The 24,775-nt window shown below is 33.6% G+C and overlaps 1 protein-coding gene across 2 annotated transcripts; it reads right to left on the bottom strand.

Annotated features, from left to right (window-relative positions):
• Window positions 1–249: 249 nt before the first annotated feature.
• On the bottom strand, window positions 250–22,644 carry LOC118070912 (T-box transcription factor TBX20-like). Of its 2 annotated transcripts, none has more exons than XM_035089784.1 (6): window positions 21,711–22,644; window positions 13,493–13,748; window positions 10,771–11,044; window positions 9,735–9,899; window positions 1,810–1,886; window positions 250–1,454 (listed from the first exon to the last, which is right to left on the bottom strand). In XM_035089784.1, exons 1-6 carry the CDS (start codon window positions 22,135–22,137, stop codon window positions 845–847), a joined length of 1,809 nt encoding a protein of 602 aa, XP_034945675.1. In that variant the 5' UTR covers window positions 22,138–22,644; the 3' UTR covers window positions 250–844. The 2 variants fall into 2 exon arrangements, with proteins under 2 accessions (XP_034945675.1, XP_034945676.1); XM_035089785.1 differs by having other exon boundaries at window positions 250–1,442.
• Window positions 22,645–24,775: the final 2,131 nt, after the last annotated feature.

The following is a 24,775-nucleotide window of genomic DNA, read 5'->3' as shown; positions in this document are numbered from 1 at the left end:
TAACTGTTCAAGCCAAATTGCTCCGCTAACATTTGCCCTCCTATTACAACCACCCTGAAGAAAGGAATGAATCACTCAGCGCTTGAGGGTTTTTAATATTCATGTACAAAACTCCATGCTACATCAGCTAATAATTAATGAATTTACCTGCTGCAGTGTAGTACTTTTAGCATTTTATCGAGAATCGATGTAAGAATACAAAGGTATTTACAATGGATACAAAAATATCAACAATAATTTGAAAACCAATTCTCAGTACAAGAGTTTTTCTTTTTTATTTTTAGGGTTTATTTACATGGGACATTAGCTTGCAGTGCGGTTTATCATTACAATAGATAATGCTTTTTCCGAAACACAAGCAATTTATTAACAATATAATAATTAATTAATAACGTTTTACGCTAGCACTATTTTAGCGATAAAATTTTCGAGACATCACCGACAGCTATGGGTTTTGAAATTTTAATTAAGATTATATCTTAAAATTGTCTTTAATTTTGATAAATATTTTAAGTGTGTACACCAATAGCTCTCGGTTATTTCTCGTTCTAGACAATAATCTTTTTAAAAAAAGAAAAACATAAATAACGATAACAGTATGCAATAATAATCACCAATAATATTAATATTACGAAATATACAGCTTATGTTACACAGAGAGACGAGAGTGTTTTTGTTTTTTTTAATATTTGCACATAATTTTTTCCGTCTCTTTGATTCCTCTTATAAGGAATGCATACAAAAAATACTTATCGAATTCATATTACACTCATAATCATTGAGAAATTCAGATAGTTCATTTGTAACTCTATGAAAACACTGGGTACTTGTGAACAATCAACGACTACGAAGGTGATAGATCTTGTGCTTCACGATAAAGACTATCAGTAGGCGAAGGTGTAGCTCGTCTTGATGCTGATGGTGATGAAGCTGAAGGAACTGATGGCTTTCTACCAGTCATACTGGGATATGGTGAGAATCGATGATGAGTTAATGCCAGAGCTGAAGGATATATTGGTCGAGGTGCAGCTGGTCCTGTAGGCGGACTTTGTTGTGAGCCAGATGCAGCAAGTTGTTGTTGTTGATGATGGTGTGCAGCAGCAAAGAGCGTTGGACCTAACGATGATGCCCACCATAAATGACCTAGTTGTTGTTGTTGCTGTTGATGCTGCTGTTGTTGGTGTTGTTGTTGCTGTTGATGACTCGACCCTGCTACTGTTGAGGCACTTGGATAGACCAGAGCAGGACTCACTAGCTGAGCATAAGGTCCAACAGCTGCAGCTGCTGCAGCCCTTAGAAGTATCTGAGATCGTGCAGCCCATAACGCTTTCTCTTCTAAACTAAGATTGCTGGCTCCACTTTGAAGTTGTTCCATTTCGAATGGAAACCGATGAGGAAATCGCATTGATTGCTGTTCTGCCAACATTGATTCCATGGTTTCCCTGAAAGGAAAACTGTTTGATTATGTTTTTTGTTCTTAGTTTTTAATTGATTATTGATAGAAAGTTTGGAGTTATTAGCGTACAAGTTGCCTCTGGCATATTTTTATGACCAATATGATTTACTGGAATGATTAGATTGAAATTATGTTGGATTAAAAAGTAATTAATAGAAATTAAGAAATATAATTCAAATAAATCTGATAATTAATTTATTTATCTTTAAAAATGTTTAATATTTTTCCAATCAAATTAGTTTCCTTTGATACAATGAACATGAAATTTTTTATATTTAACAAAAAGTTGTATACCTTGACTTTTAAAAATTCTATGAACATTCAAAATTTTTTATAAAGAAACCAGGACTTACCTCTCAAAGTCTGTAAGCCGCGAAGAATCCCGGAATCCTTTGGCGAACGGATTACTGTCTATCTTCAATTTAGTTATCTGGAATCAGAAGATAAGAAGATTGATTGATTGACATTAGGTAGTTGGTGCTTATGTAGTAATAACAATCAAGATAGAACTGGAACTAAAACGAAGGGGTGTAAAAAAGAATAATGAAATTGGACCTGATACAAAGACCTACAAATAAAACAAGCGTCCATGTTTTATTGCGCGTAGAATTTCTATCATGAGTTCCAGGGAGTGTAGAATGGTGTGCAGTCTATCTTGTGTCCTTACAGGGTCCTTGTTATCGTTGGGTAGCACGTCGAATGGCAATTTGTGCCGGGATTGTGTCGAGCGTCGTCGCGACAACATCAACGATCCGTATCACTGAAAACGACGTCTCGACGCCTCATACAAAGTTTACTGTACCTATTCGCATTTTAGTTTTGTTGCTGTCTTTGTCTCTGTTATTTTCTACTCATCTCCAGAATCGATCGGAAGTCAACGGCTCGTAAAATTAGAAGGCGAGGGTGACAAAACAAAAAAGGGTAGGAATGAGAAAGAAGAGATATCTGGTATGATATATATGAAGAGGGGAAATTGAGATTGGCCGACGATCGTTTCAATTATTGTCAAGTGCGACAAATCCCTGCAGTCTTGAATAATCGTACTCTAAATCAAGATTAAAATATAAACTAATTCAACTATAAACATTTATATATATATATATATATATATATATATATATGGTTGGCGTAGTTAGGGGAGCAAGAAAACATGTAAAACCGGATAATATACAAGTTAATTAACATTATCAATCTTCAATAATTTTTTCGTTATCGATCTGGATTGAATTACACTGGATCTTTAGAAGCCAAGACCTTGTTAAAGGCTTACCAGTTCTCCACGTGATTCACTGCTTCTCTCGTTATACACCAGCTCATATGTTGTGTTGGTGACGCACGGTGTCGAGTTATACGATGCCCAATATCCTCTTTAAATCCGCGGAGTTACTAACATACCCAAACTCAAGCAGCTACATGCACTGAGGTGGCTTTCTCAGTTGTGAATGTGTACGCAATCTTACCCTAAGTCTGAGGACTCGCGTTTCCCTGGGGCCCACCCAACACGCATAGCGGATGTATACAGGTGGCCTTGAATCAAGTCGAATAGTAGACATAATGCGTGGGTGAGACACGTGTTAATTCGTATAAAACAATCGTATTTTTTGGGATTGAATTGTCATGAAGAAAAAGTGACTTGCCTCCCCGAAGAACAAATAAAAATAAAATCAAGATTACATTAGAGTTCATTAATCATTCGCCCGATGTAATCATCAGTAATGTGTCAAGGTCTTTTCTCTTTAGACCCGCCGGCAAAATACGGTGGCATGTATCTCTTTGACAGATACTTTAAGAGTGTGTTAAACCCTCCTACTGCAACAATAAGACCACCAATATAGTTTAAGGCATTTCTACTAGCTAAAATACAGGCTGAAGAGTTTTTCTTTCCACCCCTACATCATGTCATGAGTTTGTTTTTCTAGTAAATTGAGCTACTGTACGTGGCATACACTAGTAAAACCTATTTTCCGTTTTATCGTTACAAACATCTCTACAATCGGAAGGAAGAGATGATGAGGAAGCAGAGTGTGTGTAGTAGTGGGTGGTCCAATTACCCTCTGGTTTCGCGGCTTGCAACGCTAGAATATACTAGCACGTGCAACGCCACCACCCTAACTGTCTGATGGGTAATAAGACTCTTTCCTTCAAAGCTCTGAAAGCTAAACCGCCCGGCTTGGTCTGGGTTACGATTCCGCTGACATCATTAGCCAAACATCTGGCCCACTTCCCTCAAGTCTATCTTCCACCAGTGATGGGAGAACGATTCACATGCCACCTCGACGAAGACGTACACGACGTGGACTTTGAAATTTTACGATCAACGTCGAGAACAAACGTGATGAAGAAAATAAGATACTGGACCTCCAACAGTCTACTGCCACAGTCGAGCAAAGTATCATGTCTTTGATGATTGCGAAATATAAGCGATTGTACAGGAATGAAAAATAACGAATGCAACGAATTTACGCACCCTTTTGAGTGTGTACGACGTCAAAGAGAAGAAAGATGTGCTTTGCGGATGGCACAGTTTACGGCTCCGTTGACGTTGGAGGCAACTGAGAACTCGACTCATTTCCTTGTTGCAATTTACTTTGAGAAAAATGGTTAGGAGATGAGGAGAATAGAACTGGATGGGAATCATTCATTTTTGACTAAGTGGGTGTCTGAAGGGGATATGACAGACAAAATTAACATTGATGAAAATTTAATTTGTTCATGTTTCAGTATTTGAGAGACAATTAGGTTATTATTGATAAATGCATTTTTGTTATTAATGTATGAAAAACAATCAATAGCAATTAGATCATTACATTAAAGAGTTGAAAATATCAAGAGTAATTTATAGAAATTACTAGGGAATTGTGTTGAAAAAATCAAGGTAATATGAGATATTAAAAATGTATTTAGTCATCAAAAACCAAGTCATCTATCATCTATTAACTTGAAGGTAAACTAAATATTGCAATTTGTAATGATAATTTTATCAATTATTTTTCTATTGGTCAAGAAAAATGATACAAATTCATATTTAAACAGTCATTAATCCTTGAATTATCTGAATAATTATAGATCATTGCTAGCTACAACCTTTTTCACTGAAAAAGTTAGCATTTATCTATGATTTTAAATGAATTAATAAAAACCAGCTGAAAATTATAAAGATAACTTATAATTATTTTTATAAATTGTCTTTTAACAAATTGATCAAAGATGACTGTTAATTTTCAATACCTTTTTATGATGTTGCATCTCCTATCATGTTAGTTCTTCCTAATACTTAATAAAAATACCGACAGTTAGATGAAGAAAAGTCGACTCTATTAAAAAAATGTATGTTAACTTCATTCCTCAATAATAACCCTTTCATTAAAAATTATTTTTTATTTCTGCATAAAATACCCAATGCAACTAGAATTGTTGGCTATTAAAGATAAAGTTATGTGATATAATGAAAAGGGATTTGGCTTATTGAAGTACTGGTGTGAGTGAATTACAGTACTTGAGGTTTCTAATAATAGATTTAATAGAGACACGCTCATTGAGGGAGTCAACTTGCAGTGGCTACCAAGTAGTTTAAGTTGCAAGCACGGTGGCCAAGATGATGAAAGCAAATTCGAAGGCGGTTCTCATGTTGTGGGTCACTGCCAATGATGATGCATTCTAGTCACATATGATTTTAATTTGATATTTATTTAGAAAACACAAAGAAGAAGGAAATGAGTGACACATGATTAGCTGGAGAATTAGTAGAGTTTATGAATGAGGGAAACAACTGAAATACAACTGAGTAAATGAGAGAGCTAAAGTATCAACAGCATAATATAGCTCGGTTATGATTGGGAAGTCTTCTTGTGTGGTTCCAAGTGCCTCCTGTCTCATTTGAACGCGATTATTTATGTTTTCTTTCGTTCGACCGCCGACGCCTGCAGCCACTAAAACCATCGGCTCCTCCTTCAAGTCCCTGTTTCACGTGCGCTAACACGCATCACGTACTATATTACTTTCTCGCCTACACTTAAAAAAAATCGACCTGCTTATGGAGAATCTGAGGTATGCAGTTTTACATGCTTTCAGAGGTCAATCGCACTTGTATTTGACATTTGTTAAAAAGTAGAAGACAGAATATTATTTATTGGACATTCAACTCTGATTTTTATTCAATGAATTCCAACATTTTTCAATGAATATCATTATGATAGCATTCTTATATTAAATCAAAGCTTGGAAATGAAGTTATTAGTTTATGATTAGTTTGGATTAATTATTAGACAAATGCATGGATTAAAATGTTACAATATTCATTGATAGACATCAGCTATTCAAGTAGTATAAGTCAATAGATTGTGAATTAATGAAAGATAATTAATAAAATGTAATTTATAACTGATAAAAAAATGGTTTAAATGTATTTTGGAAAGTGGAATTATAAGTAAATAGAATGTATAGTAATAATATTTCAATTTTGAAAAGTTGTTTGAATAATTATTCTGTTATGCTTTCTGAATTATTGATGTAATAAATAAAGTAGAAATTTTCTGATCATATGTGACTGTCAGGATTATAATTTTCAATCATTAATATTTAATTTAGAGGTCTATAATGTATTCTTAAATATGACATAGACAAAGCCTAAGCATTCATCTTCAAAATGTATCAGTGAAATTATGATTTCAGCCATCAGTTATAATTTCTCTGAAGATTTGACTCGTGCTACCTTATTAATTGAAATCTTTATTTTATGTTAATGAATAGTTTGATTTTTTTAGTCTATAATGACCTTTAATAAATCATCATTCATTATTTATGATGCATATAAGAAGAAAATTTATATTAATTCTACAATAACTGAATTTTCTCATCAATATTTCAGGTAAGAGGTTTGTTTAATCAAAATATTTAACAATAAACTTATATTAAACTTTAGATATTATTTATAAATAATTCTTCAAATTTATATTAATGAGAAAAAATGTAGTTGTACCACCCTATTATTTTTTATGTGAAAAATATGAACCAAAATCGATAAATTACTTGAAAAAAAAATTGACTCACTCGAACACAACACATCTGTACAACACATTAACATCAGTAATTGATGGTTAAATCGAAAAAACCATTTTCTACTTTTAACAGGCAATTAAACGAACTGGCGAAGAGCCAAGTTTTAAAGCCAAATATCAAAATTGATACTTTTTAGTAAAGCAAATCATGGTATCTTTGAAATGACCTGTAGTGCCTTTTTGTCATCCAAGGCGAACAATATGTTTACCCAAGGCCTGTCTATTTATCCATCAACTGCGGACATTCGCCACCTGAAGCGTGTAAGCTTATTTTGGAGAGCAGAGAGACTCTATTTTCGATGGTGATTTGAGATTAACGAGCGTGAGCTGGTGGAGTAAAATGCCAAGCACAAAAAGGGTGTAACTTTCAGCTTTATAATACTCTTGAGCTTTAATTTGTAGTACATACATATATACGTCAAGAAAATTTAATTAATTTTCATGGTTCTGAATTAATTAACATAATTGTAATACTTGGTAATAGTCATTGAATTATTTAATTAAAACCACATATTTTTCACTTGTTATCCTTTATTAAGAGTGATTTTAATTATTTTTTCTCCAATAGCATCGCATTTTTAATTTTATTAATCTTAAAAGATTATTTTTAAAAATTAGAAAATAAGTAGTAATGTTGAAGTTCATTTATTGTAGAATTTTTATGACTTAAATTGTAAAAAGAAGTATGATTATTAAATTTAATTCATTAAATACTTTTTTATAGAGCTGTAATTCATTAATAAGCTTAAAATTAGAATTATAAACTATTTTTACTTTTATGTATTTAAAAAAAATTGAAGTTCATCTGCTTGACAGTGAACATAAAGTATAATCTGTCAATTTGTGAGTTAAATTAGTGAGTCAACAAATTTTTCTCATGTTTATCATAGTTTTAAGAAGATATTTTCGAACAATACTCCAAAATTTGACACAAAAGAATATTAAATAATCCAAGATAAAACATTTCTTAAAAATTATATAAAAAAGAGATCGAAAAATAAAAATGCAATTTTCATAGACTAAAAAATAATTTTCAAATTTTTAAATAGTAATATTTTCTGAATAAATTTTATCATGTATGTAAATAATGTAACTGATGTATACACTCATGTAAAACATTTTTACATAAGGAATAAATGAAATCTCCACTTTTTTTTCTTGATAAACTTTTCCATAAGACTTTATAGCATCGTTTATAGTGACAAGCATCCAGCAATTCTCCTTCAACTGTTCTTCCTCATGAAGAATAGATGCGTGCAAACCGAATTGCGAGATTTTTGCATGAGAATAATAGACTAACGGTTGAAGAAATGACAAGACGCGACATCGGGTAACGATAAGGAGAACGGATGAGAAAGAGACGAATAAAATGGTACATAAAGGGAAGAGAGAGCAGTTAACTTATGAATTATGACTGGCGCAAGCGAGAAAGACGGATCGAGTTGGTCGCGAGGTCGTTATGAGGGACTGGAGTGCGTCGTCTAAGAGGAAGGAAGCAAAAACTCACTGCAACGATACACTATGTCTAGGTTTATTTTTTTATTTTTTTCAATATATTTTTTATTCTTATTTTTTCTGCTTCTCTTGTCTCCCTGCTCTTTTCGACCCGCTCACGGGAAGTAGCAGCAAAAAATGCTGTTAAACGACCGGCCACTTGGTCGTTTCGGCAAGCGAACAGACATAAGAAATGCCGACGTGCGAATTGCTGCCGGCTATCGTGTCAAAATTCTTAAGGATTATTCCATCAATCTGTTTTGAGAAGTGATCGCATTATTGTTAGTGGGCTAATGTAACTTAATACATACTTGTTCTTTTGTAAGTTTCTATTTTAAAATTGAAAACGCATGACTTGAGGCATTTTTAAAATGGAAAAAAATTATAATAAAAAAACTGGTACAGTGGTGTTGTGATGGTGTACACGAGTGCAGAGTGTATAAGACGATAATGACAGTTGAGAGAAACGAACGTGAAAAGTGACGAAGAAAGTGAGAATGAAAGAGACCAAGAAACTCTGGGTAATTGCTGGCGCATCTCTTCGCACCTCATCATCATCATCAACAGCTAGGACTGTTGTCGTCGTATAAACGTCAGGAAGACGTCGAGAAAGAGAGGAAGTAGACCACCCGTTCGCAACATCGTTTCTATATTTCCACCTTTTTTCCTTGCGTTGAGAGAAATGCCCAAGAAAACTTTCCTGATCCATGGAGACACCAAGCCAAGTCTAATTATTGACCGAATTTATTTCAAGTTTATTGCGTTGCTTGAATTTTTGGTGAATGAGGATTGGAGAGGAATGTGTAGTTACATTTTAAGCATTTCTTCAGCAAGTATTCATGGTGCCTAGTCTCTCTGAGATGTTGAGAATGCAACATTAGGCCTGATGTGCACAGACCACCCAAGTTGTTACCATTCTAAACGACTATCGTGAAATATGGTAATATGGAGTCCTGCTGTCTAACTTGTGGAGACTAAGACGGAAGGGTTTTTAAAACTGAAGGAAGAAATAGATTGTTCTTACATATTTTTGATCATCTACTATAGACTAAGTCTAAAAATATTTTTAAATTTATGGAGAAAAATGAGCCATAACATTCACTGTTTTTCCTTTTAGATTGCATCAATCATCAAGATTGATTTTTCTAATTTTGAAAATCATCTGATAAATGACTTTTCTCATCTTAATTGATATTCAAATAGTTGGTAGCTAACAAAGATCAACAGCCAACGGGGCAGTATTATTTATTTTTACAAAGCAGAAATTGAAGTGGAAGTAGATATTATTTTAGCCAAGTCTTTAGTCAAAGTCTTTAAGCAATAATACCCATGAAGAATTAATCGCTTGCATTTTGAGATTATCGCAAAAAATCAATTTAAATGTCTTGAGTAGACGGAAGATGAAGAGGAGGATCAGAAAAATGTGTTTAATAAAAATTCAAGCAGGAGCATATAACTCTTTCGTCAACGTCTGCTCGCGCCTTGCCTGGAGTGACCGAAGCGAATTAATTCCCCGTTCCATCCCGCGGAGGTTGTTGAGAAAAAGAATGAGAGATAGAAGCAAAAGGTTGAAGGAAGGACGCATTCTGCCAAGGAAAAATAAAAGCTTATATCCAACTTGAATACAAGCTTGAAGGTTCACAGAGACTAAAAAAGGATAACGGTAGCTCTTGAGTGAAAGAGACAAGAGGGGGGCAGACGAATGAAGGGGAGTAAATAAAACTTACGAGCTGATTCTGATAGGCGGTGACGGCGGTGAAAATGGCCTCCGGGAATATGAAGGTCTTGTGTGGCTCGCGCTCAAGATCCTCTATCGGGTCCTTGGCACCCGAGTCCGGCCGCTTCACCAGGTGGATCCGTGGTTGGTACTTGTGCATCGAGTTCAGTACCAGCTGTAAAATTTCCAAATGTCAAAGAATTTACATCTGAGAGAAAAACGGTCGACAAATAACCCACCCTTCTTACTTCCTTACATTACCTCCAAGCAAAAACGTCTGCTTGGGCCAAATCAAACATCATTTGTTCTCACTCCCCAAGGAATATTTTCGAATTTTCAAATAACCAAACAGTAATATTTGCATTCCCAAACTTTTCTCTTTGTAAAATCATTTATTTATTCTTCCAAGCTTTATTAGATTTTAACCTCCGACAGATATGATTTTTGATAAATTATTGCACAAGCATGAGGGTTTAAAATAGTCTCAATATTAATCGACTGACTTTAGATTCATTAATATACACAAGATGTAAAATCATTTTGTGAGTATAAATAATTGTCGTCTGATAATTTTCCTATAAATACTTTAATTTGAGTGAAAATAAACGTGAACGTTATGCTTAATAAAAGCAGATGGAATTAATAATTATCAAAGTTATAAGTGTTTGGTTTAATTTTATGATCAATGCTTTAAATTCTAGTTACTTTGCAAAGGATAAAGAATTCATTCTGATTGAATTGAATTATCAAATTTAACTGTAAATTTATTGAGTTAAAAATCTGAAATGTTTTATAAAAGTTAAATTAATAAAAGCTTATTTTAGCTAAAGCTTTAAAAGTTAAAATCAAGAGATTCAATTATAAAATTATCTCAATTTTTCCTTCATTTTATTGTTATATAAAAACTAAAACGTTGACCATTTTTTTATAGATTCTATTTCAAATTGTTTGAGTTTAAAGCTTCCAGTAAATTGGATTCCTTGTGCTAAATAGTTAGCAGGTGTGGTAAACTGGTACAGAAGGTAGAGAATAGTTTTGAAACTTACATGCCCATGTCTATCCATCTCATTGTTGGTCAGTTTGACTTTCTCAAATGAAACAATTTGTTTTCTAAGCTGTTCTCCAGTGAAAGGAGAATCCGGATGAACATAAAGTCTTGCTGGAGCTGGAGGATCAGCCTTTCCTGCCACCAGCCATGAGCTCCTGTGGTAAGCATATCGATACCTTTTCTTGTCTACTGGTACTATGTCCATCAAAACAGCATACCGACCATCAGGCTTAAGTCCATTGAAAGATACTCGACAGGTTGGAAACATCCTCCTGTAACAGAAACATGAATAAATAAGTTGAAAAAGACTTGGAAAGTTCAGTAACAGTGAGTGGATCTAAGATGTGCAAAGTTAAAGATAGAATCTATTGTTCATTGTTACCACTACCACCACAACAATAGTTAGACTTCTTATTCACTGTATGTCAAGTGGCATGAAACTAGCGATTTAACAGAGGTCAGTCGTGGCCCATCAAGTGACAGCCACACCTACAGTGTCAGAAAGATTGGATAACCAATACACGATGGCTGTAACACGACCACGTTTACTCCAGCTCACACCACTTACTCCTGGTGCTATGTCTTAACGTGAATGTTTTGCCTTCAAGAGGAACATTAATACCGTGTCTGCCTCCCTGCTGCTCAACCACTAAAACGCGGGGACACCCGCCGATCTTATCTACGTCTTCTCTTCGGTCCTTGTCGACTCGGTATGCATTCATTCCGCCAGCGCCACTGCGTGAGTAATGCTTTTATTTATCAAGCCGTCTTTTGTTAATGAATTGAACGCAACGAGTGCGACAAATAAAATGTAGATGAAGTGGAGAAAATTGTCAGCTTGTGAATTCAAACCTCTCTAAATGCTATCTTATTCCAGTTAGACTAATCTAATACAGAGCAATTTATTTTGCTCTGAGAATTTTTTCCATGGAAAATGTCTTGTAAATTTAATTAAGTTTAAAGATTAAAATGGTTGAATCAGTGCTTCTGTTTGCTAAAAATGCTTTGGAGTAAATTTAATTGAGTCAGACACTTCTTTTTAAGAAAAATTAATGAAAGGAGTTTGAAGGAGCAAAAAGTAATTTGAATAATAAATGAATGTTTACTTTTGAATTAATAAATTGTTCATTAATTTTAATTAAAAATAATTTACAACCAAAAATATATCTTTGAACATAAGAGAGCAATATATTTAATTATCAAATAATCTTAATAAATTAAATCAAATAAAACATTTTAATATGGATTATTATGCAAATAAAATGAATATCAAAAAACAACACTACTTTATTTTATTACACATTTTATTGGATCAAAAATTGAATAGTTCAAACTCTAACTAGTTGAGCTTAGAAAATGATAAAACAGATTTTTAATTAATTATCTTGGCATTGTTAGGACAATCTAGTCGTAAAAGTATTATCCAAAACATTTCCCTTGTTGGAATTCACATGCCGTCATCACAATAGAGTTGCATCCGCCCCTCGGAATAACCCTAGATCCGCCCCGACGGAGTTTAGAAAGCCGCGAGATTGGCTGATGGGAAGTAAACTCGATGCAGAAGCAAACTTATTGTATAAAAGGGGACGACAGGGAAAATAAAGATGGAAAGGTAAGTTGACGGTTGAGGGAAGTAAGATGCTGCAGATCTAATTACTGATGCCTGAGTAAGTACTCAACCGGGTGAAGTAACAGTTCTTCGCTCACTGAAGTCTTTAGGGAAAAGCGAGGGTGCGCAACGTGGCGGACAATTAGGTGTGCGTCAGCCGCGTCGCTTACTGCACTTCTCACAAGTCTTCTTAACAGCTTTTCTATGGGTGCTTTATTTTTATTGTGTACATTAAATTAAATAAATGGACTTTTTTCATTCACTTCTTCACCGCATCAGGAAACCATCAGAATTCATTTCAGTGTTATAATATTTTTTTCCTGTTGTTTTGATGATGTTACGACCTATGAGTTCTGATTGAATTCGCAGCGAGTTGTGTACAGCAGTTTCTCTCACTCTTTATCTCGACCCCTGTGGCTCTGAACTGGCTTTCCGATGGAAGGGGATTCATGGCTGTTAATGAGAAAGAGTTGCCGCTTGCTGACATTGACGCGCTGAGTAAAGACATTGATGTAGTATCACACTTTGTGTTTAGAGAAAACCAGGGGAACAATTGACTCTCTTGGGAGAAGGGTTGAAAACGACGATGACTCAATCGATTGCTTAGATTAATGAATTAAACTTAAAATTACCAAAAGTGTTATTGCTATTAAACTTAATTGGATTGATAGCACAGCTTTGATTACTTTGAAAATTATATTATTTTTTTAATGCCAGGAAACTACAACGGAAATTTTTGGTATTGAAGAATTTATGTGAAGCCTAAATTGTCTGAAAAAATTGGAAGTAATTGAAGAATGAGAAATTTTACAAATGAGGTAATAAGCCCACACACGATCAGATTTTTTGGAACGTTTAAGAATGATGGTTGGATTCATTACCAACATTTTTCGTCCAATAACAAGCTTAATCACTTTAGCATCGTTAATTATTACTTTAGACTTTCTTAAATATAACAAAAAAAATATTTAAAAATTATTTGTAGCTTAAAAAAGTGCTTTCTGTACTTGTGTTCTTCATCATTTTTTTGCTTGGTTTTTCGAAGTTGAAACTGTCTTCATCCAATTCATCTAGCTATAAGTAATTATTTGTAATCAATTTAGATAATTACCTTCCTGTTTTAGTGATGATCATTTCAGTGCCTAGTTCATTGAACTTATCCCAAAGTTCTTTCGTTTCTAAATGGCAAACAACATGTCTTAGTTCCTCACAATTAGAATGTTCCTGAAGGAGAGGATTTGTTGATGGAGAAGGTGCTTTTCCACTAGTACTTCCAGCATCATCAGTCTCTACATCATCATCAATGTCTATAGAATCTGGTGGTGGTACGGAAATTCGACCAACTCCTGAAACACCAGCTTCCCTTTCTAAAACATAAAATAAAAAAGTGTTCATCATTATCATGACAATTCAGACATTTAAAGAAATATATCACTTGTTCAACTACAAATACACTAGTCATATTTTTTCGTATTTCCTTTTTTTTGAAACAAATTTTATGAGCAATATTTTCGATGCGGCCATGCGAGACTTTCAGTCACGATAATGAACCCGACGAAAAAAACTTGTCGGCGAGAGATTGAAAAAAGTGAAGTAGAGAGTGTGGTCTCGCATCCTCCACCCACATGTCGTCAAGCTAAGCTAAAAAGACTTTTTTATTTATATTATTTTATTTTATTCCCTTTTTTTCTCATTTCTCACTTCACCCCTTTCTCCCGCTGCTTCTTTTTTTATTTCAGCTTATTGCTTAAGCAGAAATAGTTAAACCACAAATCTAACGTGGATGTCACGCGCCGGATAAATTGAGTTTCATTTGGACACTTTTGATTATAAACATTGGATATAAAGCTGAAATATTGAAGTACTAAGAGCCTACAATGAATCTCATGTTATGAAACTTTTTAATATATTAATCCATTGTTTTTTTTTTATTATAATGAGCCACAAATAATGTTTTTAATTAAAAGTATTACAATCATTTTTTTTAACTCGAATATTTTTTTCCGGTATTTCGATTCGACATTAATTGAAATAAATAAAATTGTTGATAATCATTTTTTATTAATATTAAAAATTATCATTTCCATCTAACTGAAGCTTACATTTTTAAAATAAATATTATTTTATCATATTCAATGTCAAATGAATTTCAAAATGACTTTTAGTTAATGAATGAATAAAAAAATTAGCAAAAAAAATAACTCAATGTTCACATATACATAAAATAACATTTCATGAATAATAATTTATAAAACATTCAAGCCAAAATTCAGATCATTATTATCAGGGTCAATTGTTGAAATACAAATGGTCAATCGTCATTTCCATTGATAGCTCGCGAGCCATATTTCAATAACAGTTGGTCCCTAATTACCATTTGTGAATGAAAGTTATTAATTACTTTAGAAAATAATCCTCCTAATGGAATAAAATAAAAAATCTCCATAATTATATTAAAAAAAAGTTATTTTTTAAATGTACATGAGTAAATGCGAATCGAATTGAAGGCTACTGTTTGACGGCAGGATATAAAGTCTCTCGACGAATTCTTCGCTCCTTCGATGGTTATAATTTTTTTTTACTACCACCTTTACAGCGCTTCAAACGCAATTAGGCGCGCCAGGACTAATTGCTCAGCGAGTGAGCAGACAAGAAGAATATACGGATAAGATAGAAAGAGAGATTGAAAAGATACTTCAACTCGTTCGTAAAAGATGTAATAACACCTACGCTGGGTGTTGAAGAAAAAAGCCTTAATTATTCATTTACATTAAAGCTTGCTTTACGACACTTGTTTTAGTCCTATTAGCATAGAGTCGTAGAGCGTAAACGAGTGTAATTAGAAAATTTATTTTCAACTTTTCCTGACTTCCATTGACATAAAGCTCTTGTATAATTTACTTGGAAAAATTTACCGTTGATGTTCCAAAAGGGTATCCACGTTGATTAATTCACCTGATACAGCTGTGTCATGCACACAGCTGCTTATTAAATAATTATTTGATAATAGCTCAATATTGAATTATGCAGTGTTATGTTGTTGACGAAAATTTAACATTAAAGTTGTATTTGCTGACTCTCAGGTACGTTAGATAAAATCAATTGAATTCATCGGTAATTAAATTTATCGCCATAATAGACATGCAGGAGCATATTGATGTCTCTATTAATGTATAATTCATCACACTTTGCATTATGATAGTTTCATTAATTGATGAAAGAAAACGTTCGATATTTTTTAAACAATAATTGCTGATTTAAAATGAAGTTTTATGGTCGAAGTTTGGTAAATTGACAGACATAAACACTTGATTGAATTGATTAGCAGATTGTTTTTAGATGGAGGTTTAATTTATTCAAGATTTGGTATTTTAGTGAAGACCCAATTATTGTGAAATAATTTTACAGGTATTGAAAATTGATTATGATATATTTTAAGAATAATTGCTTATAATCTTGCTTCTGAATTAGAACTTCATTTTGATCTCAAAGATGATTTTCAACTAGCTCTATTTTTAAAAACTTGGCTATAATTGTTTTATAAAAGCTATTTTAATTCAAAGTAATATTTCAATCTCAAAAGTTATCTTAACATTTCATTTTATTTTCACCATTGAACCAGTAAAAAAGTTAAGTTGATTTAAAATATAATTTAGATATTTTATCTCATTTTTTTGGAGTATTAAAAAAAAATGTTGATATTCGTTACATAGTCTATAATATTTTAAAATTGATCCCAAGTTGTTTGGTATAGCGAAGTGTTGTCTAATTATATATTTTATAATACATTTTACAGCTTCATGAAGTTTTATGAAGTTTTGACTTAAGAAAGTCATTAAGCACAACTTGGTGTAGAAACTATACACGTGAGTACAATCATAACTCTCAAGACTTTAGAATCTTGATCGCTTAGTCATCAGTAAAATGACTTTTTAAATGATTATCTCAAATCCTCCATCGAATGAAAGGCTTTTTTAACTTTGTTCAAGTAATTATAAATGAAACAAAGAAAATAATAAACCAATTGAAGTTGTTTTTCTTCACAAAATACCTTTTTTGCACTTATTATCCATGTCCACAACACAGATTTCATGCTTTTAAACCCTATCATACTTGAGAAAATGGTTTTGCACAACAATTTCTCTCACTTGCCACATTGCATGGTAAATTTCGCTTTTATAAAACAAAAAAATATTATGAAATTTTCTCTTTGTACTTTATAATGGTCATTAACTTTTACAAACGTTACAAAACAACTTGGACTTATCAATAAAAAAATAAATAGTAATGCATGACTGAAAAAGTTGTCATATATAACACATAAACGAATAGATAAATAATTACAAATCGATTTCACTAAGAGACTTTTAAGTTAAAACTAATAAATATCAATATGAAAAACAAGTGATTGCTTGAAGGTGTTTGAGATTATCCGTTCTCTTTTCAACGCTTTGGCGGCAAATTAATAGCAATGCTTCTGACCCGCAGAGACTTAACAGGAGACGATGGCGCACTGCAGCTAACCGGCCATTATGCGTGGTTTTATTATCGCTAACTTGCCTGCGTTTATGCGAAAAGCAACATGACTCCACCGACCACACTAGTACAGCACGGATATAAGCTAATCTGCACGAGATTTTTCGATCCATTTTTTAACGAGTCGCTTTATGTCCCTGCTTTGGATTACTTGACATCAAATTGCATACAGAATATTAGATTAGCTGTATGTATATAATAATAAGCTCTGAATTAAGGATCAATTTATTCGCCATTTTTCTTTCCTCACGTCGTAAAATTATATATTTTATGATTTAAGTTGAACTATTGAACCTTCTATGGATTTGAAGGAAGTTAAAATTTTATGTAAGTACTAGTTGTGTCTTTAGCTCGTCTGTGTTTAATAGCTCACTTCCTATGCCGCTTACAGTGAAGGTAAATAGTCTATATTAGACGAGAATTGTTAAGTTATTAGCTAAAAAAGGAAATAAATTAAAAATAGTGTAGTTGCTTTGAAGTTGGCAGTAAACATACAGACTATTTCACAACAAAAAATATTTTGCTCACTCAAATACAATAAAATACTTGGAAATGATTATTGTCAATAAAAAATAAAATATCAAATAGAAATTTTAAATAGAAAAGAATAATTAAACTTGAGTTTAATGAGCAATTACAAATGTGAAATCAATAAACATGTGTATTTATATAATAGTTGAAGAATGAACATAAAATTATTTTTATGCCCGATATAAATTTTTTTGCCACATAAAAATGAAAGAAAATAGATAAATTGTTTTAAAGTTTTTTTTTATTTATTAATGGAATTATTAGATGGTGTGTAATATATGTAAATATCTGTCTTCATTCTTTGAACAGAGTTGGAATATCTAGAGTATACTGTAATAATGTATATTACTGCTCATAAGTATTTGCTCACCCTACGTTATGTCTCATTTACTTCAATGGAAGTTAGCATTTAATATTTTCCTACGATGAATCAAGTAATGCACTTGTATTTGTTTTAGTACCCTCTCTGAATTTCTTATTAAAATCAGATTTTCTTTTATACTAAAATATTCATCAACTCTACATGTCTGTAAATTATAAAAATCTTAAAATAAATAATTAATTAATCCAATAAGTTTTCTTATTTCATTATTTTCATTATATTTAATCTTATTTTTCTGCCATCATAAAAGTTAATGCTTATAATAAATTTATAAACAATATGATTTATATTAAAATTGGGTTAAAACTGGAATTATATGCTTATTAGATTCTAGGATACGTTATTTTAATGATTGATTAATGAAAAGAATGAAAAATTATTCATGACTCTAAGAAAATCAATTTATCTGATAAATGGATTTCATTTAAAAAGGCAGAACTAAATGAAACCATTCCGTTAAGTATGAAGACTTTATGTAAATCATAGGTGACATTACAGTCAGATCGACCAGTCGGTCTACTACTTGGTATAAGAGATTCTTGTGTTACTCTGAAAATTTCATTTTCTGGTACGGTCGCAACTCCATATGCTACTTATGCATGCACGTGCCACCTTCACGGTACCAGAAATGGCGGTACTTTTGAACGCGTGACCAATTGTACAGTAGTAGCATCTGGTACTCATATTAGAATGTAATGAGAGAGATTTGAGGGAAAAAATAAATGAAATAATCAGGCTACTATATAGTGACAAAAACAAGGCTCTAAAACCGCCACCCCGAAGTATCTCTTAATTGGCGAGAGATGTCTTTCCTTATATTTTACTTCTTCATTTTCTTTCTGTGTGTGGTCTGTTATATATTCAACGTATTTTTATTCGACAACGTCAACGGTGGTGTTAAACGACTGACGAAAAGGACGACGACGCGACGTAAACGGAGGCGAGGAGAGTGGAGTACGTTGTGAAAAGGCGTAGGATGTAATTTACGACAAGATTCAGAAGGCAAGAATGTCGTGAAGATGCAACTGAAGGAGTGCCGAGAGTAGGACGATGAGTAGCATCCATGGCTTTAAAATAATTCAACGGGTTGACATACGGATCACATGTGGAAAAGCTTCTCTATGATCAGAAGACTTGAAAGAAACTCACAGCAAATTATGAGAATTTTCTGAATGATTGTCCGACAGTGGACATAAGTCATAAAATCACCAAGTGATGAACATTCATATTAGTACATGGACAGTGCTTTGAAATAATTCTGGACCACTAGACTACTGTCTGCTTCACTGAGTTCCAACCTGCCAAAAAGAACTCGTGCCAACAACCCGTTTGCCAAAACTATCATAAACAATTTTACAAAGTTGTAGAGAAACATTTTAAATAAAATTATTTCTTTTTAATTCACACAACAATGTCTGATGATAAGAACTTCCAAACCAACAACTGCTTCAAGCAGACAATTGTTTGAAATGTGTAAAGTCGTCTATTAAAATTACATGACGTAATAGAGAATTCATTTATCTGTTCAGGTGCCATGATTGTCATTTATCGAATTCTAATAAAGTTTGTTGAACCATCATAACAGGTATATAATCTGATGATATCCAATTTATTACCAATAATTTGACTCTATTTAATTTTCTTCTTCAAATCAAGATGAAATGTTCAAATTAATTTGGAGTATTTATTGAATAAAATTAGAAATTGATGTAAAAGCGAGTTTTTTATTGATGTATTTTATGCATCTCTTGCATCTAAAGCAGACAAAGGAGCAACGGGTAAGCCGTTAGCTTATAGTTCACTTACAACATCAAGAGCCAGTTCGCGTGTTACATTCAGCATGGAAGATCGAGGTCCGCGAAAAGGAAGGTTATCCATTCTAAATTATAGACAAGAACGAAACCAAGATAATAGCTATTCGCGATCCACGTGGCAAGACAGTGTTACGACCGAGTTTTCTGTAATTTGCCCTTGCCATAAAATCCATCTGAAGCAGCAAGAGGCGGGTGCAAGCACTGAGAATTGCTATATACAACCTATCCAAGCCATGAATGTATACATTATCCATCATTGTAAAAATGTTGAACAAGTTTTTCCTTTTGTTCCTGTATTTAATTAATTATTTTATTCTTTCATCGTTATTTTGTTTCATATTGTAGATGTATGCATGCGTTGCTATCACATAAGTCAATCTTATCTATTACCAGTTTCCGTCTTGATGATTGCATTAATCAAATCATCAACTGAAACGTAATGATGAAGCCTAGATGACATGTTGAAGGAATACGATACTAGACTCCTAATTTAACACTCCTAATTATATATTAGATATACTAGATCTCTCAACTGAGTTATATATGACTATCATTTCTGTCTTTTTCACTGGATTCTGATTCATGTGCTTGCCACCAGATGGTTAGTAGGAATGTATTTCCTCATGTCACTAGAAATAATCGTTTATGGATCTTTAGATGAGTTTGTCTTCAATAATCAACTTTAATAGAGTCTAACAGTTTTCAATTAAGGATATTTATTTTTTTTTACTGTATTCATCACATTCAGAAAAGTGTCAAGAAGACCTAGACTAGTTAGAGTGATGTCTGAAAGTTCAGGAGTTATTTTAAACTCAATAAATCAATGTTCTAGTGTGGTCCCACGTTTTGATGAGAAATAAAGATATTTAGTTTAATTTCTAGTCGACTATTATTTTTTAAAATCAAAACAAGTTTAGATAAACATTTAGAAATCAATAAACTAGATTTTTGTGCTATCATACAGGCTTTGGTAATTGTCATTAATTTTAAAATAATGATTAAAGATACTTTTAAAATTAAAAACAAGTGAAAGCAGGATTATGTAGAATTAAAAAGATCATCTCTTGATGAAATAGAGTTGTGAATTTTAAAATGAATGAAAACTTATTGATGAACTTGTTTTCTTTGAACTTGAAATATTGCATGATTTTCAAAATATTCTGAAGTGTTTCAAATTGGATTACTCCGGTAATCCAGTAAAGAAATACAAAAAAATATTTCTCACTATTCACTTAGATCTGACTGATTACCTAAAAATGACCCTTGCAAAGGTAAAAACTGTGACAAATTTCGAACAATGTTCATGTTTATCCAACAGCATTGCATGAATCAATACATTGAAGGTCACGAATTGAAAAACAAACTTTGACACAAATGTGGTTTTCAACATCAATTTAGGCACATGTCGAGGTATATTTTTGCCTGCAATATAGAGATAATAATCACCTATTATGCAGTACCATGTCAGCAACTTTCTGGTAATGTAGCATCCAAATTATACACGCATCCTTTGTAATCAATACATTGTTATACCGACGTTTGGTTATCAGTAAATAATATGGTTTTGGCAGAAAGCCCTGGTTGGCACGCATGCTAGCTTCAAAGACACTCCATTAACGTTGTCATTTCACGTCATGTGAAAAATATATGTCTTGGAGGCAAGTGGACAATGAAGAAGCTATTTGCAGTTCGGAAATAGACTTATGACGAATGGTTATTTCGGATCATTTGGTGCAAGTAAATTTTGAAAGTATTTATCTTTCATTTAATTATGCAACGCTTATGAATGATCACACTTTGTTTTTAAACACAAATAAATAATGTTGTACCTGTAGTATTGATCGTTTTTTTCACTCAGATATGGATCACGCTGTTTCTAATGGATATTTTTGCAACTACACTTACTAGAACAAGTGATAATATATTGATCTAAAAGACTATTTTAATAACTCTAACAACACATTGAGCATCAACATGAACATGTTGATTAGAATCTGCATAAAATAACGTATCACGTTTGTATGATTCTGAAATATTCTAAATTATGCCAAGTAAAAGCCACGTACCATGTGAATGAATCTTTCCACTTCCAATAGGTGGTTGTTTGTGATGTGCTTGTTGTTGCTGAGCCTGTTGCTGTTGTTGACGAGAATCTCGTGCCATGATGGCAGCTATGCTAAAATCAGTGGCGCATTGGCGATTGGAGTTGCAATTATTGTTATTGTTGTTGTTATTATTGTTGAGAAGACTACTGTTGGGTGATGGACTTGAACTATCATCTCCATCATCCTGGGTACATCCAGGTATTCCAGTTGCTACGGCAGTGGTCGCCTCCGGCTCGCCGCATCGCGGCATCTTTTCGCCGTCGGCGCCACCGAGAAGAGAACGTGAGTCCTCTTCGTCTTCTTCACTACCGGCACCACCCCCGCCGTAGGTAGTCAGGGTCAGTCCGTTTCTCTTCCTTGCAGCGAGACTTCGCGACTCCAGCAACATCACCTATACTCGCGTCCGTAATCCAACCACTCGTGTTCCCTTATGCCTTATCACTCTCACAGAATAATTATCCGGATATCTTAAATGATCACTGAATTTATTTATATCCTTGGTCAGATATCTTTATAAGTTGGCCAAAGGATATTTTAAAATCAAGCACACAGTCTAGAGCATACTCCAAACGAGAATTCAATGCTTTTCATAATTCGTCAACTCAACTGATTGATTGATGATATGTTAAAACACTATAATACTATTTGATATATATACAACATATACATAATTGATGATAAACAAATAGAGTATCACTTGGATATGTTAAAGCAGCAGTGCCATGAGGGAACTAAGTCACGGGTATACTAGCCGACTCACAGAGATAAAGTGACGGCAAAAGAACATGTACACCTTGTTCAAATGAAAACGATGTTTTGAAAAATCGTCAGCACGAATGGGATGGACCGAGCTGAGAACGCGCGGACAGCGATCGGTTTAGACCGAGTAACAGACCGGTTGCCTGACAGACTGACCTGCGCCGCGACGGGATGGCTCGCGTTCCCGTCCGCCCCCCTTGCTTCTGCCCCTCAATTCCCCTCTTTCCACCCTACGACGACATGAACGAGAACGTATTACCGTGCTTAATGTAGGCGTGACTTAACAATAAACTCCGCCTTCGCGATCAGCACCGCCTGGCCACTCCTACAAAAAGGATCTTGCATAGAACCCGACGTTACTGCTTGAGCTGCTGTTGCCGCTATACCGCCTTCACGTTCTCTCCAACACCATTACACCGTCGTCGCTTACCACCACTAAAACCTCCACCCCATTGCAAGGCTAAGCGTGTACGTGCGAACGTTCACGGGTGGCGACCCTCGTCTCTTTGCCATCCCACTTGCACTTATGGCTATGCTTTCTCTACCTTTCTCCTTAGCCCCGCATCAGAAGCTAGTGAGCTACGATACAGGGAGCCCAGCAGTGCGATATACTGTATTATAGTCTCGTATGCGCCATCCGAACCCGCGCGGCCAGCTGCCATTTTTTCTTACGAAGGGATGGTGAAGGAGAGAATGCGGAGATGTGGCGGTAGGGAGCAATTGCTGACAGGGACCGCTTTTCCCCTGGCCCAAGCTTCACTCGGTGAGTAGCAATTTATTGTTTTACTGTCGGACTTTAAACGCCACTCTAGAGTGGGGGGAGTAGGTAGGCGGTGGGTGGGAAACACCACGAACAAAAGAATAACAGTGAGAGAAGGACAACACAAGTGGGTGGATGATTGAGGTTTTATGGATAATAAGGGTGGGGAAAGGCTCAGCCTCGAAAACCGAGAAAATGCACATGAGACTTTTTGCTACATGTATTGGAGTATATACACACTTTATTGGTGTATCTCCAACTCCCACCTCTGGAATATCTACAGACACTCAAGTCTCACAGTTCGCGATTATGTCGCCATCATTATTCTCGCCCTTTTCTCATTTTTCCAACGTCTTTGTTCACTTATTTTCGCCTTATGTGCATGGAATACACCCTCCTGTTTCACTTCCTCAAGACCTCAGTTTTATTATTCTCGTTATTACGCTGCATATTCTCAGGAGGTTGAAATAGTCAAGATGCTCTGACTCCATGACTTTTTTCATCTTCACTAGATCTTATGTACCTTTCATTATATACTGTAAGTCCATTATTTTCTCTCTTTACGTGTTTTAGCATGCCAAGAGAAATGAGTACTAATTGATGTATTTATCAAAGATGGTAATAGAGTGTATGGACTCGTAAGGGATCGTTCGTAAGTGATAATTATTGATATGCAATCTATGTTGTACCACATGTGCATATTTAGCTGCAATGCATTCCTACACGAGTTCGAAAACACGCTCGTCGAGCGATCAAAAAATGGAATGTGATCGAAATTAATATGGTTGAGTATTATCGTTGCCAATTGGTATACACCAGACACCAAAACCTTTCATTTTTTTCGGTCTTTTTTAATGAACGGGTTTACATAATTATGTTTATTATAATTCGATGATTACCGACTGTATGTTTCTGTACGTGAAAATATTTGATAAATGTGTATAAATGAATATTCATTATAAATTTTTACTGATAATAATTAAATATTTTTTTTTTAGAGGCTGTAATGATAAAGTTTGAACCGAAAATAAGTATGTTGAAGTCAGAAAAGGCTACACGATAACTTTTGGAAGTGAAAAGATTAACAAGTTTTTTTTTTTCTCGATGCAATTAAAACTAAAAAGAACTTGTAATTTCAATACAGATCTTGTTAAATTAATTTCCATTCATTCAATTACCTTTCTCGATTATTATTTACTTGTTACAATCAAAAAACTTGATAAACTAACTTTTACTGTCAAAATAAATTTTTTGGAATAAGAATAAAATTAAAAAAACAATGATTAATTTATAAATAATTTTTAATGTAAAACACTTAAAAACGTTTTAAAATCGAGACAATGTTAATCATATGGGTGACGTCATATTAAAACACTTTTAATGTTTTAAAATAAAACACTAAAATTTACAGCGTCACAATAAAATGTTCCTTTTTTAATATTCTTCAAAAGAAGTATTAATAATTTCGGATCAAACAATTTTTTCCATTACTCCAAAATGATTTAGA

The sequence above is a fragment of the Chelonus insularis genome, unplaced genomic scaffold, assembly GCF_013357705.1.
Source record: "Chelonus insularis isolate UGA/USDA-ARS -01 unplaced genomic scaffold, ASM1335770v1 contig_70_pilon, whole genome shotgun sequence".
Lineage (NCBI taxonomy): Eukaryota > Metazoa > Arthropoda > Insecta > Hymenoptera > Braconidae > Chelonus > Chelonus insularis.
This window is presented reverse-complemented; position numbering and strand designations above follow the sequence as displayed.